This window comes from Melitaea cinxia, chromosome 5, assembly GCF_905220565.1.
Source record: "Melitaea cinxia chromosome 5, ilMelCinx1.1, whole genome shotgun sequence".
In the NCBI taxonomy this organism is placed as follows: Eukaryota; Metazoa; Arthropoda; class Insecta; order Lepidoptera; family Nymphalidae; genus Melitaea; species Melitaea cinxia.
The window spans coordinates 14431854-14447671 of record NC_059398.1 but is presented as its reverse complement, the minus strand read 5'-3'; the positions used below and the strand labels follow the sequence as shown (position 1 = coordinate 14447671).

The window sequence follows — 15818 nt, the reverse complement described above, 5'->3', positions numbered from 1 at the left end:
TTTCGATTGGTCAGTTATTAATGTCATTTTGCACTATTGGAACTTGAGGTAACAAAAAAAAAACAACTTTAAAGTAAAGTAAACAGATTTGATATTTCTTATATTTCAATATCAACTAAAAATAATAAATTTTGGCATTCAAACCTCTTCAGAAATGTCCTTTTCCAAATCGTGAGGGTTTATTGGAATGACATTGTCATTCAAAAGAGTCCACCTTTCGCGAGGGATGATAATTTCAGCTCCATTAATAATCAATCGATCAATTTTCTTAATATCTTCTTCGCGAAAGTGCTTCTCACACAAACTGATTTGGAGTCAATTGTTGTGATAAAGCTTTTACCCATTTTCCCTCAATACGTTATTCTGAAAGTGAATGAATAAATTTTGAGAATGTAATTACTTGCAAATCTTGTAATTAACCTTAATTTCAACAATTTCTTAAAAGTTCAATAAAGATTAATTTATTTAAAAAAACATGATTAACTAAGCAAATAATAATTTTACATATTCAGTATTCCAATGTACAGCTATGAATCAATAACGTATGAAGATATTATTACCTTTGGTAGTTTGGTACTTTGAATAAAGATGATTGACGCAAATTGTTTTTCAGTAATTCATTCTATTTTAGCGATCAGATGCTAAATCTCTTTTACATCCACGCACAATACAATGTTTCACCATTTTGTAATGTTTCTTTTGGTCAAAAATTAAAAAATTACGGAGCACGATTATTTTCTCACAAATGCCGCAAAGAAAATTTGTAAACATTGTTTACAAAATACATTATTCAACTAACTTCATTTACTTGTACTCATAAGCACATGACATAAACAGCTAACTTCACAGAGGCAACTTACCGTCAGCAGCGCAGACTGGTGGCTGAAACAAGTTTTTAGGGACAGGCGGGCTATGCTTTAAAGGGGCCTACTCAAAGCACTGCCTGCAGGGCCCTGCTTGCAGTGCCACTGCCGATCGTATTGTATGTATGTATGCAGGGCCGATATTTTAATTGTTCACCCTGTCGCAGGGCCGCAGTGTCGTTCTGCCAGCCCGACACACGATCTCCCCACTCCGTAAACTGCAATCAGGGACATGTGTAGCTCGGTCGGGCCGATTTAGACCACCATTTTGTTTACGTCGGTACATTGCGACGTTTGTCTACTCCATTTGACCTGGGGTTTGTCTTGTCAGTGGTTGTCATTTAGCAATTAATCAGTTAGTTGGTGGTTAGTTGGTTTGGTTTTATTATATTATTTGTTTGGCTCTGTTTTCTTCAAGAAAAATGAGCCAGCGAGAAAAAGACGTGTGGAGGGACGTAATCTAATTGTATAGGGATTTGCCATGTCTTTGGAAAACTAACCAAGATCATTATCATAACAAAGATATGCGGTCGCAGGCTATGTCTCTTTTACATGAAAAATATAAAACTTTTTTACACCAGTGCTTCCTTTTTTTCTTTTGAACGCTACAAGTACTCAATACAGTCAAACCCAATGCTATTTTTTGGTGTTTGAATAATGTAGGAGCCATTTATAAAAACTGACGAATTTAGGCAAGGACAAAGAGAACACAAGTGAACACGACAACGTATGCCGCGTAAATGATTTGCAGTGCTTTGTGGAGCAACATGCTCTGCGGCAGTAACTGCAAGCAGGCCCTGCAGGCAGTGCTTTGAGTAGGCCCCTTAAGGGGCCTACTCAAAGCACTGCCTGCAGGGCCCTGCTTGCAGTGCCACTGCCGATCGTATTGTATGTATGCATGCAGGGCCGATATTTTAATTGTTCACCCTGTCGCAGGGCCGCAGTGTCGTTCTGCCAGCCCGACACACGATCTCCCCACTCCGTAAACTGCAATCAGGGACATGTGTAGCTCGGTCGGGCCGATTTAGACCACCATTTTGTTTACGTCGGTACATTGCGACGTTTGTCTACTCCATTTGACCTGGGGTTTGTCTTGTCAGTGGTTGTCATTTAGCAATTAATCAGTTAGTTGGTGGTTAGTTGGTTTGGTTTTATTATATTATTTGTTTGGCTCTGTTTTCTTCAAGAAAAATGAGCCAGCGAGAAAAAGACGTGTGGAGGGACGTAATCTAATTGTATAGGGATTTGCCATGTCTTTGGAAAACTAACCAAGATCATTATCATAACAAAGATATGCGGTCGCAGGCTATGTCTCTTTTACATGAAAAATATAAAACTTTTTTACACCAGTGCTTCCTTTTTTTCTTTTGAACGCTACAAGTACTCAATACAGTCAAACCCAATGCTATTTTTTGGTGTTTGAATAATGTAGGAGCCATTTATAAAAACTGACGAATTTAGGCAAGGACAAAGAGAACACAAGTGAACACGACAACGTATGCCGCGTAAATGATTTGCAGTGCTTTGTGGAGCAACATGCTCTGCGGCAGTAACTGCAAGCAGGCCCTGCAGGCAGTGCTTTGAGTAGGCCCCTTAAGGGGCCTACTCAAAGCACTGCCTGCAGGGCCCTGCTTGCAGTGCCACTGCCGATCGTATTGTATGTATGCATGCAGGGCCGATATTTTAATTGTTCACCCTGTCGCAGGGCCGCAGTGTCGTTCTGCCAGCCCGACACACGATCTCCCCACTCCGTAAACTGCAATCAGGGACATTTGTAGCTCGGTCGGGCCGATTTAGACCACCATTCTGTTTACGTCGGTACATTGCGACGTTTGTCTACTCTATTTGACCTGGGGTTTGTCTTGTCAGTGGTTGTCATTTAGCAATTAATCAGTTAGTTGGTGGTTAGTTGGTTTGGTTTTATTATATTATTTGTTTGGCTCTGTTTTCTTCAAGAAAAATGAGCCAGCGAGAAAAAGACGTGTGGAGGGACGTAATCTAATTGTATAGGGATTTGCCATGTCTTTGGAAAACTAACCAAGATCATTATCATAACAAAGATATGCGGTCGCAGGCTATGTCTCTTTTACATGAAAAATATAAAACTTTTTTACACCAGTGCTTCCTTTTTTTCTTTTGAACGCTACAAGTACTCAATACAGTCAAACCCAATGCTATTTTTTGGTGTTTGAATAATGTAGGAGCCATTTATAAAAACTGACGAATTTAGGCAAGGACAAAGAGAACACAAGTGAACACGACAACGTATGCCGCGTAAATGATTTGCAGTGCTTTGTGGAGCAACATGCTCTGCGGCAGTAACTGCAAGCAGGCCCTGCAGGCAGTGCTTTGAGTAGGCCCCTTAAGGGGCCTACTCAAAGCACTGCCTGCAGGGCCCTGCTTGCAGTGCCACTGCCGATCGTATTGTATGTATGCATGCAGGGCCGATATTTTAATTGTTCACCCTGTCGCAGGGCCGCAGTGTCGTTCTGCCAGCCCGACACACGATCTCCCCACTCCGTAAACTGCAATCAGGGACATGTGTAGCTCGGTCGGGCCGATTTAGACCACCATTTTGTTTACGTCGGTACATTGCGACGTTTGTCTACTCCATTTGACCTGGGGTTTGTCTTGTCAGTGGTTGTCATTTAGCAATTAATCAGTTAGTTGGTGGTTAGTTGGTTTGGTTTTATTATATTATTTGTTTGGCTCTGTTTTCTTCAAGAAAAATGAGCCAGCGAGAAAAAGACGTGTGGAGGGACGTAATCTAATTGTATAGGGATTTGCCATGTCTTTGGAAAACTAACCAAGATCATTATCATAACAAAGATATGCGGTCGCAGGCTATGTCTCTTTTACATGAAAAATATAAAACTTTTTTACACCAGTGCTTCCTTTTTTTCTTTTGAACGCTACAAGTACTCAATACAGTCAAACCCAATGCTATTTTTTGGTGTTTGAATAATGTAGGAGCCATTTATAAAAACTGACGAATTTAGGCAAGGACAAAGAGAACACAAGTGAACACGACAACGTATGCCGCGTAAATGATTTGCAGTGCTTTGTGGAGCAACATGCTCTGCGGCAGTAACTGCAAGCAGGCCCTGCAGGCAGTGCTTTGAGTAGGCCCCTTAAGGGGCCTACTCAAAGCACTGCCTGCAGGGCCCTGCTTGCAGTGCCACTGCCGATCGTATTGTATGTATGCATGCAGGGCCGATATTTTAATTGTTCACCCTGTCGCAGGGCCGCAGTGTCGTTCTGCCAGCCCGACACACGATCTCCCCACTCCGTAAACTGCAATCAGGGACATTTGTAGCTCGGTCGGGCCGATTTAGACCACCATTCTGTTTACGTCGGTACATTGCGACGTTTGTCTACTCTATTTGACCTGGGGTTTGTCTTGTCAGTGGTTGTCATTTAGCAATTAATCAGTTAGTTGGTGGTTAGTTGGTTTGGTTTTATTATATTATTTGTTTGGCTCTGTTTTCTTCAAGAAAAATGAGCCAGCGAGAAAAAGACGTGTGGAGGGACGTAATCTAATTGTATAGGGATTTGCCATGTCTTTGGAAAATTAACCACGATCATTATCATAACAAAGATATGCGGTCGCAGGCTATGTCGCTTTTACATGAAAAATATAAAACTTTTTTACACCAGTGCTTCCTTTTTTTTCTTTTGAACGCTACAAGTACTCAATACAGTCAAACCCAATGCTATTTTTTGGTGTTTGAATAATGTAGGAGCCATTTATAAAAACTGACGAATTTAGGCAAGTACAAAGAGACCACAAGTGAACACGACAACGTATGCCGCGTAAATGATTTGCAGTGCTTTGTGGAGCAACATCCTCTGCGGCAGTAACTGCAAGCAGGCCCTGCAGGCAGTGCTTTGAGTAGGCCCCTTTAGTACGTAGCGATCGGTCTCCTTTTCTCTATGCTCCATGGTCATAATATATCATTATTGCCAGCAAAAACATCTCTTACTCCCTTTTTATTTGCAAATGTATTTTACAGGAGGATAGACAGGAGGATCTCTAGTGAAAAGAAATACATAATTATACATATAATTTTGTCATCAATAGATTATTATAGTAATTGAATGCAGTTGGTAATAAAAAATAAATCCTCAAAAAGATTGTTTCAAATTAGCTTATTTCACATTCAATCATTGTTTTAAAAATAATTTAAAAACCAATAAAGAGTTATAATTCCTTTTATAAGGGTAATATTTTGTTATTTTTATAGGTAACAGTAGAATAAAGGTAACGTTATTTAAGGAATTGTTATTCTATAAATAACGTTATGTCTGCCAAGATAAGTTAAAGTTACCGAGTTTTTATCGGTATTCCAAGCCCCGATCTTAAAGGATTTTCTTTTGCCCTAGTTAGTAATACGTAGTAATCTAAATGTTTGTTTTATTTTAAATTAAGGTACAACAATGAAAGTCTGACTGTTTTGCCCAAGCATATCGATCAATCTCCTCCGTGTCTTCTCCGAGTTCTTCTTTTCCATTCTACGCGACATTGGCGGAACCAAGTGTACTTTTATATAACTACCTTGGTATCAACCGTGCTTCACTGGCACAATTAAAAGTCATTAAATCGATCAATTAAATATTTTGCTCTTAGGGCCTGTTTTACCAGTTGTGGATAACGCTATTTGACGGATGACGGTATATAGGGTTGTAGGGTTAATGACTGAGAAAATCGTCTAAACATATTTGACAGGTTGGTCAATGGATGTAGGGAAAAAAATTGCGTCAAATGAAAAATATACCTAATATTGTCAAGATATTTAAACAAAACGTCTAGAAAACCCTCAGAGACTTTTAATATACGCAGCCCTCCTTCCATAAAATAATCACAGAACAATATTCAGATGAAACAGATGTTAGTCACATCAGAAAATACATTTTTGTACTGAGAAAGAAAGGGGAATGAAATGTTTATGCACAAACCTGTGATCGAAATCTGTACGAAGAGTTTGGAGAAATATAGCTTACTTAACAGGAGTTAAAAAAGTGTACATAACAACAATAACTACATAATTTATTATACATTTGTACATTTCTTTATTTTGCATCATAACATCTAAACTAGGCATAGCCTGTATCTTAGATGTCAGTCTCCTTCGTTATATATTTAAAGCAAAAATTTACATTGCATTTTCATCACAAGTACACTATTTTGTACCTAATAACATGTTAACAAATAACAATAATTAATGTACACAGGGTACAGTAACAATTACATTGTGTTCAACCGAAAATGTATATATATGATAACGACAATTATGAACTTAAGCACGTTTTTATGTATTATTTCTTTCAATTTATGGTTTAGATATAGTTACGATCTATTTCTTACAGATTTTCCATTTATATTTTTTATATTATGCATACTATTGTTTGTATGTTAGGTGTTTGTGTGTGTGCACGCCCATGTCGTGTATGTATGTGTGCGTGCGTGTGTATTGTGCGCGTGTGTTTAAGTGTGTATGTTTATAACTGTGTGTGTGTGTGTGTGTGTGTGTGTGTGTGTGTGTGTGTGTGTGTGTGTGTGTGTTTACTTTGTGTGATGCAACCTTACAATATTTGGCAATGAATACACTTGATAAAGTCACATAATTATGTTGTGAGTTGTGACTAATATGTATGGAGAACATAATAATCTTAAAGTTAGAAACAGTGTGTACCTATCTGTAATAGTGCCATCCGGTTCATTCACGCCGTTTGCTTTTAGGAAAAAAATTATTAATGCCTTTTTTATAGATAATTTTATGATCTACAACTTTTGTCTGAAGTAATTTTGGGATAAGCGACGGTGTTGAAAAAAATCGCGTGTATTTTTTTATCATTGACTTCGAATCAATTTTTTTCATTTGAATTTTGAAATGTTGTTTTAATTTATATTTTGAACAATTTTATTCACTTTCAGCTTGATGTGAATTTATGTATCTTCGAATGTCTAGATCGATCTGATTATTATAACTAAAAAATTGTATAAAATTCCAGTTCTTGCAAGCCATATCCAATAACAGCGGAAAAGAAAAGAGATAACTCCTCATCTTATTGCCTCCACTGGTGACAACAGGGCTGGTGCAGCTCAGAGAATCGGTACAGCGACTTAATAGGGAAATGCTACCAGCATTCTTGGCACCACACGTGGACATGATTTATACCGTAACTATCTGTAAATATTCAGTTTTTAAGGTAATAATTATACCGTAACTATCTGTCAATATTTATTTTTTAAGTTGATAATAATTGTATTAATATGTATAATATTGTAAAACTTTCGAAATAAATGTTCCATAAAAAAATTAACAACATTACAAATAATTAAGTATATACCTAATGTAAAATTTTCCTGTAAATCTTTATAAGAGTAAATATTTTTTACCGATTTCCAAAAAAGTAGGAGGTTCTCAATTCGACTGTATTTTTTATGTATGTTACCTCAGAATCATGTGGTCCCATTAAAATGTAATGGAGATCTGACGAGTGCTTTTGAGTTATCGCTAATAATGCGCATTTACTGAACTATTTTTTCGTCTACCGACTACTATTATGTTTGTTAATAGACGTCATTCAAAAGAAAAAAAAAATAGTACGTTTTATGAGGCCCCCGTAGTATGAAAATCAAATACTCAATCGAATAATTATACAAATGAATGATACTGCATCTTAATAAATATTAAGAGTAGTCAGACTGCGTTATTTGACCGTAGTCGTTGCCTTATACGTTATACGTCACATAGGTCACACCTACGAATGTTTAACAGATCGTAATCATACGTATGACTAAACTTAAAGCGAGGTATTCCCAATTATATCAGGTACACACAAAAGTATAATCATACTCAATTTGGCGTAGACCACCGCTTCAAACTAGTTATGTGAACCGATAGTTTATAACACCGATAAATAAATAGGTACCAATTACTTAAAAAAATCGTTTTTTTTTTGTTTTTTTGTAACCGAATTTAAATAATTGTGTTTGCAGGCAAACGAAAAAAAACCGACTTCAATTATATCGCACAATATATATATATATATAACCTCCTCCTTTTTTGAAGTCGGTTAAAAAGAAGGAGGTTTATATTTTTTATATGTACCGATTTTGGCGATTCTTTTTGAAACCGAAAGCTGGTTATCATGTGGTCACATTTAAATTAGATTGAGATTTGACTAGTATATATTCTACGAGTGTTTTATAATAATGCGTGGGTGGGTATTTAATTTTTTTTTTGTTACTTAAAGATAAATTCATTAATTTAGCAGTATTTATTTTTCATGAAATAATCACAAATAGAAAGAAATTTTTAAACAGACACACTACACATTCTATTTTAATTTTGCGTAATTATAAGTATTAAAATAAAATATGTTCAATTCGGGATAAGCTTGTAGCCTGCTTTACCTAGATGACATCATATATCCAGATTGAGAAATAATTCTGAGTCTCGTGAACAAGACTTTCGTAGTAATGTCGAAATATCGAGATCCGCAAAATGAAAATAATAAACATGGTAAATATCCCGTAATAATTTTAGCAATAATAATAATTTCAACTGACCATTATTTTAAAATAAGTATTATTGAATTAATCAAATATTCAGTAGTAATTACTTTAAAATTAGCATTATGTAACCGAACTGAATTTATTTACTCTTAGCAAACGTTATACCGAAGTAATAATTCAATTACTGCAACAAAATTTATGCCAATGCCAATGTGAATTATTAAAAATCATATGCAGAGGAAATTATTTTTTTTTTGAAGGTAGTTTTTTACTCTCTAGGGAAGGATAATTGCTAAATAGATAGTGATTTTTTTTAATTCCTAGATCCTCTTAATATATATTATGGAATAGAATTTAAAATTTAACTACCCCTAACATTTAATCAGCTTCGATATTCAATTAGACCAAATAATAAAGTAGAATTAAATCAGCTCAGATGATCAAAGTTAAGGTTATGGGTTAAGGTTGAGATAGAGGTGTGTTGAGAGGGAGTACTTCACCATTTTGAAGGCCCTATTTAACATTATATTTATAAAATAAATTTTGAACAAATAAAACATTGATTAACGGATACCAGAACTGAACAAAAATTGTTAAAAGTTATTGATATTGTATGATAAAAACTTATTTCATTTACACAATAGTAATTAAGAAGTCTAAATAATAGGACAATTTTTTGATCAGGCGCGTTAACAATGATAAATAATTAGCAGGTAGGTACTATCAACTTGAAATAGTTGTAGTTTTTTATTTAAAAAATGAACATCCATGGCCTCAAAATACCCATGCCTTTTGTTAAATATGCATTATAATTATATTAATACCACAGGTGATTTATCATAAAAACTACAAATCGACAGTCCTGCGACTGCCTAGTAAAACTAGGACGTGGTCCGACGCTGACGGATTTTTTTATACCTTGTAAAAATTCTTGATGGAAAAGTATACACATCATTAATTTATTCGTAGTTTCTGAATATATTATTATTATTATTATTATCTAGGTTTATATTTACACTTATTTGCTAGTTGTCATACCTATATAATTATATACACTTATTTCCTAGTTACCACAGTAGTTATGTACACTTATGTTCTACTTACAATATACACTTAATCTATGTTACTGTTAGTGAGTTGTTTTTTTTTATATATTTATTTATAATAGTCGTAGTTTGAATAAACAAGTGAAGTCAGTTGAATAAAACAATAGTTATTAGAAAATAAAGTTCACTTAAGACGCAGTATACATTCTTAAAAAGAAAAAACTTACTTTATGGCCTTATCAGCGATTGCTAGCCATGTAAGTCAACTTTCTCTCTCTTTTTAAGGTTATCATTATTTACCTGATATGAGTTGTGACTAAATTCTGAAAATATAATTTAATAAAATATTATTGCAGGGTTACTAAAGTGAATATAAAAAGTTTAGTTTCAAAGCTAACCATGATATTATTCATCTCGTTACAGTATCATCTCGTACCCTTCTTTTACATCAAATGTGGCAAACATGCGTACGGTTAGTTTTGAAGATAAGTGGATACCATAGTCTATGAACGGCTTTATTACCGACATAATTACAAGCACGTTGCTAACCATATCTTTAACCTTCATCTAGAGGCCTGGCCAAATTATTCACCTCAGGATATAACACTATTTCAGGGCAGTGTTATTTAGCTGTGATCTTCTTTAAGATCAAGATACTTCCTCGGTCGGGCTGCTCTAAATTGTGAGCAAGATATTTCTTGCTGTGTCCTACACCCAACGATAGAACAAAAAATCAAAATATTACCTACTACACTACGTAATCTGTTAAGCTAATCTTTCACTGCTGGTCAACGACTTATCATTCTATGATGGAGACACATTGAATTTGATAATGACATTTTTAATCGACTACCAAACTCCATTACATAATGTGGATTGTTTGTACAAATCACTCAGTAGCTAATTTTATAGTTCGGATCGGCTATTTTTTTTATGTTAAAAAATATAAATATAATTAGGTTTCTTTTTAGCCGACTTCCAAAAGGAGTAGGTTCTCAATTCGATTGTATTTTTTGTTTGTTTGATGTATGTTACCTCAGAACTTTTGACTGGATGGACCGATTTCTATGATTTTTTTAATCTAAAGGTGTTACGTCTCATGTGGTCCCATTTAAGTTTAATTAAGACGTAACAAGTACTTTTCGAATTGTATTTTATAATGTTAATTACTTGACTATTTTTTCGTCGACCTACGTTGTATTTTTACTTTTCACTGGGTATTCCGATTTGATGATTCTTGTTTTATTCGAAAGTAGATGCTTGCCATGTACTCCCATTTAAATATGATTGAGATCCGATCACGAATTTTTAAATAATCTTTAATAACGCGTATTTACTTGACTATTTTTCGTGCCTCTACGTTGTATTACTTGTCGATGTAATCGAAGTCGGTTTTTTTTAGTTTGCAAGCAAACACAATTATTGTTGCATTGGTAACTCTTCTGGATGTCGTTGGATACAAGCAATAGCCAGTTACTCTAACTGCCTGCTTGAATAAATATAATATATATACATTTAATTATATTTTTTACTAAATTGCCGTAAGTTGATTTGTATCTAATGTTGACAACATTTATGTATGTTCAAGGTGTCTTATCTTTTACTTGAATGAGATTTTAAAAAAAGAAATTTGATAAGTAGGCCTATAAAGATTAGAACACATATATAACGATCATATCTTATCATATTACTTTACATATATTATCATATTATTTTACACAAGTGTGCAGTATTAGCTTCAACAATGTACGAGTTAAAAGACAAAGTCGTTTTCATAACCGGGGGTCAAATGGTATTGGCGCTAAAGTCATTGAATTTTTATTAGAAGAAAATGTTAAGGTAAGTTGTTATGTCATGTAGTAATTATATTATTTGTATAAGCAATCTAGAGTCTATTATAAAAAATTCTTTTGTTTTAAGGTGTATTTTAATTTAATACCTTAGAGGGACAGCCCTTGAAACTCTTGTATATTAAATCCTGTATACAACAGTACCTATCCCAGGAACTCGATGTTTAAAAAAAAATTCTGCCTCGAAAAATGAAACCTAATAGGATTTTTTTTTATACTAGGTCGGCAAACAAGCGTACGGCTTACCTGAGGGTAAGCGAATGTCGTAGTTTATAGACGCCTTCAACACCAGAAGCATCGCAAGCGCGTTGCCGATCCTATAGGATAGGGTATACCTCCAATCCCTCCCAGGAGCTATGGTCACCGTACTCACCACAGGAACACAACTGTGCTTGAAAGCAGTTTATGTGGCTGTGATCTTCTGTAAGGTCGCGAGGTGCCTAATTCCTCAGTCGGGCTGCTCATGCTGTGCCCTACCTCAGTTATAGATACAAGAAAAATAAAGTATGCAGAATGGAAGTGAGAGGCATAGGAGCAAGAAATGGTATGAAGTCGGACTAATAAAGTCTCTTTACCAAAGTATGTAGTCTGTAGGAGGATAGTATATTAATCCACCACGCAAAAAAAAAAACGTAAACACCACGTGGTCGAAGGTGCGGCACAAACCTAGTCTCCGAAAATACATCTTAATATGTATAATATAAATTACGCGTCACGTTGTTTGTCTGCAATGGAATCCTAAACTACTCAATCGATTTTAATCAAATTTGCACAACGAAAACATAACTACCCCAAAACTTTCCTAGTAAGAAACAACAATTTAACTGCACTAATACGTTAGCTGCTGTTAATAACGTTGATTTTGTTTCTAATCTAACAGGTTCTACTTTTATATGCTGTTTTCCAGTGCATTAAACATCTTTATGGAAACCTAGTTGGTCTTAAATTTATCATAACCTCATATATATAAATAAAATTATCTCGATAATTTTAGGAACTTTCGAATGTTTTTCGAACTTAATTTACGAAATCAATTAGCATTTTGTTTAGTAAAAGATAAAATTTCAGAGATAAATAAGTTAATCGTCATCATAACAAGTTAATCAGATAATGTTTGTCAGTAATAATTATTGGAAATGTTTATGTCGTTTGGCAAAGATTACAGATATAGTTGTACTAAAATATATGTCAAGTTTTTCTTTAACCTTAAAAAAATATTGTGCTTTAAGAGGGTAATTTTATTTTTACTATGCTACGCTTGCCCCTGCTACGCTTACTGCTACGCTTGCTTGGCGGTTGCGGGTTCGATCCCCGCACATGACAAACATTTGTATTGGACATACCACCTGTATGCCGTGGTCTGGGTGTTTGTGCAGTCCTTGTGGGTCTCCCCACCGTGCCTCTGAGAGCACGTTAAGCCGTCGGTCCAGGTTGTTATCATGTACACCTGATAGCGATCGTTACTCATAGTAGGGAATATATCCGCCAACCCGCATTGGATCAGCGTAGTGGATTAAGCTATGATGCTTCTCCTATATGGGAAAAGGGGCCTATGACCAGTAGTGGGATATTACAGGCTGAAGCGACGCATGCCCCACCTATCGACTCTTTTTTGAAAATTCTTAATGCTTTTGTTTACTTGGAAAAATAGCACTGCAGATTCTGTGTATGATCTAATCGCACAATTAAGCTATAAATCTTTTTATCTCTTGTTTTTTTGTGAGTTGCGTTTTATTGTTATTATGTTGATAATAATAATCTATAGTGACAGTGATAGTTTTTCGATTTGTATATGTGGTACCATTGCATTATGGATACAAAAATATTGCCCGACTGATGAGGAGATTTCTCGATCTGTTATACAATAAATTCTAGCAGTAGCTAGTTTAGTTATATACCATATTCAGTTAGAACGACTCATAAAGCTAAATACATTTGTTTATAGCATATAAAATTAGATGATTAATAATATCGCTACGTTTTAGTATGTTGCAAACCTGGACATTGCCGAGAATCAAGGTATTGAATTACAAAATAAATTAAATGAAAAGTATGGAGCGGAAAAAGTTAAATTCATAAAAGGAGATGTGACAAATGATGATGACTTACACGCAGCGTATGATATAATACTCAAAGAACATGGACGTCCTGACGTAGTTATAAATAACGCTGCCCTCATGAACGACAAAAGAGAGATTTATAAAAAGGAAATTGAAATCAATGTGGTAAGATTTACTATAAACTCAGTAAAAAATGTTTCTTTGGCAGACCCATTACTGAATGCAGTAAGCTAGGATTGTAATACTACAGTTAAAATTTGTGTAATTTTTGTTTAAGACTGCATTAATAACAAATACGATCAAAGCCATGGATGTGATGAGGAAAGACGAAGGTGGTAATGGAGGTGTTATTATGAATATATCGTCAGTGGCTGCTTTTCTTCAAGACAGTCCTTATCCTATCTACTTTGCTACTAAGAGTGCAGTATTGCAGTTTAGCAACTGCGTTGGGGTAAGCAATTTTCATACTTTTATTGTCCCAATAATCCTTCAATTGATTTTATCAATAATGTAATAAAGTGATAACAAAATTTTCAAAAATTAAAAACAATAGGAAATACTTGTCACTTATGCTAATGAGGCATAAGCATTTAGGTTGATTTTGATTTTCCTATTTTTGTATTCAACAGCTGCCCGACTACTATGACCGATCTGGAGTACGCGTACTGACAATGTGTTTTGGTGCCACTGACACTACACTTCTAAAGAAAGAAAATTTAGGAACTTTTGACAAAAGGATCGAGGAAATTATGATGGATTCCTTAAATTCCTATCCGTACCAAAAGTAAGTTTTGGAATGTCACTGGTCTTAGTTAGCAATAAATACTAATATTATAAATGCAGAAGGAAATTTTCTTGAAGTGTGAGCTTGTCTGTTTGTTATAATAAATTTCTAAGTCATTGAACTAGTTTTGACATTTTGTTATTGAGTGGCGTCTTAGTAGGTAATAATAAGCTATTTACTTGTAAAACAAATGAAATATTTACTTTAAAAATGTTAGAATAAATTACCAAGTGTTTAATTTATTTAATTAATTTATTTTCAGGATTGAGTCAGCAGCTCGCGGTCTAATAGATGCCTTAAAACAGGGAGAAAGTGGAAGCACATGGTTGTCGATTGCTGATAAACCTGTAATGAATGTCACTGAAACTGTCCAGAAAGCCTATGGTCTTTTAACTAACCTAGTAATGGAAGGCGAGAAAAGATAGACTTTTTATTTCGAAAATTTATAAAGCGCCTGATCAAAAATCAAATCAAATATTTAATTATTGGAAATTTCATTTATAATAATTTGTTTATATTTTTTATTAGATAAATTAATTATGTACTGTTTGTTTTCATAAAAATATACATATAAATAAAAGTTACTTTGGATTTAAGGTTAATGGTTGTTGGTGACGATACGTTGGCGCAACGGTCCTAGCATGGGTTTTTGGCTGTTACCCTGGCGGTTACAGGGTCGATCTCAGCACTTGACAAATATTTGCATTGGCCATACAGATATTTGCCGTAGTCTGGGTGTTTGTGCAGTCTTTTAGGGTCTCCCCACCGTGCCTCGGAGAGCACATTAAGCCGTCGCTCCCGGTTGTTATCATGTACACCTGATAGCGATTGTTACTCATAGTAAGGAATATATCCGCCAACTCGCATCGGAGCAGCGTGGTGGATTAAGTTCTGATCCTTGTCCTACATAGGGAAAGAGGCCTACGTCGTAAGGATATTACAGGCTAAAGCGTCCTTTTTTGGAAGTCGGTTAAAAATCTTTTTTTCTTGACGATTTCTGACGTTGATACTATTGTTATGATACTAGTTATGCCCGCGACTACATCAGCCGTAGCTTGGTGTGAGTGCTAACTTGATAAAATCTATTATTAGCTTTAATTGTCATCAAAACCTGTCTCAAATAAGATAAAAGTCTAATATATAAAGTCTAGCATAAAGAAGTTCCAATTCCTCATTTCTTAATTTCTCTTTTCATTTAGAAACTCTAATCCTAAGGTTGAAATTCCAAAACTTAGTTCGAAGAATTGTGAAATACATCACTTTAATTCTTATTCTTATATATAAAACTTTGGTGTCACAATGTTAGTTACCATACTCCCCCAAACCAATTTTTAAGAAACCCTGTCGTGACGAACGACCGATGAAGGCCGGAACAATTTTTATGAAATTTTGTGTGCAAAATGGATAGGTCTGAGAATTTTTTTTTTTAATATATACCCCCGATATAGAGGTCGGAGTCTGTGTTTGCTTTGGTCTCTTTTATGCCTGCTATCAGTTATTTGTTTGTTATCCTTTCCTCTTTTATACTTATTCCTTTCATTCGTCTTCTCTCATGCTCAGAGTGACTTCCTTCTACTAATGATGCCATACTATCGTCTGTATCTTTTAACCCTTTCACGCACATAAGGTTTAGAGAAATTAAACGAAATTGTTTACTAGTCATAACGGTTTATTAAGAGCTAATTAAACATAA

At 34.9% G+C, this 15818-nt stretch overlaps 1 protein-coding gene across 2 annotated transcripts; it reads left to right on the top strand.

Annotated features, from left to right (window-relative positions):
* The first annotated feature begins 7934 nt into the window (after nucleotides 1–7934).
* Nucleotides 7935–14608, top strand: LOC123653665 (15-hydroxyprostaglandin dehydrogenase [NAD(+)]-like). 2 transcript variants are annotated; one of them, XM_045589660.1, is made up of 7 exons: nucleotides 7935–8090; nucleotides 9855–9903; nucleotides 11162–11270; nucleotides 13267–13506; nucleotides 13619–13792; nucleotides 13971–14125; nucleotides 14388–14608. In XM_045589660.1, the coding sequence occupies exons 2-7, from the start codon at nucleotides 9884–9886 to the stop codon at nucleotides 14548–14550; spliced, it is 861 nt and encodes a 286-aa protein (XP_045445616.1). In that variant the 5' UTR covers nucleotides 7935–8090; nucleotides 9855–9883; the 3' UTR covers nucleotides 14551–14608. The 2 variants fall into 2 exon arrangements, with proteins under 2 accessions (XP_045445616.1, XP_045445615.1); XM_045589659.1 differs by lacking the exon at nucleotides 9855–9903 and adding an exon at nucleotides 8267–8392 and having other exon boundaries at nucleotides 11155–11270.
* Nucleotides 14609–15818: the final 1210 nt, after the last annotated feature.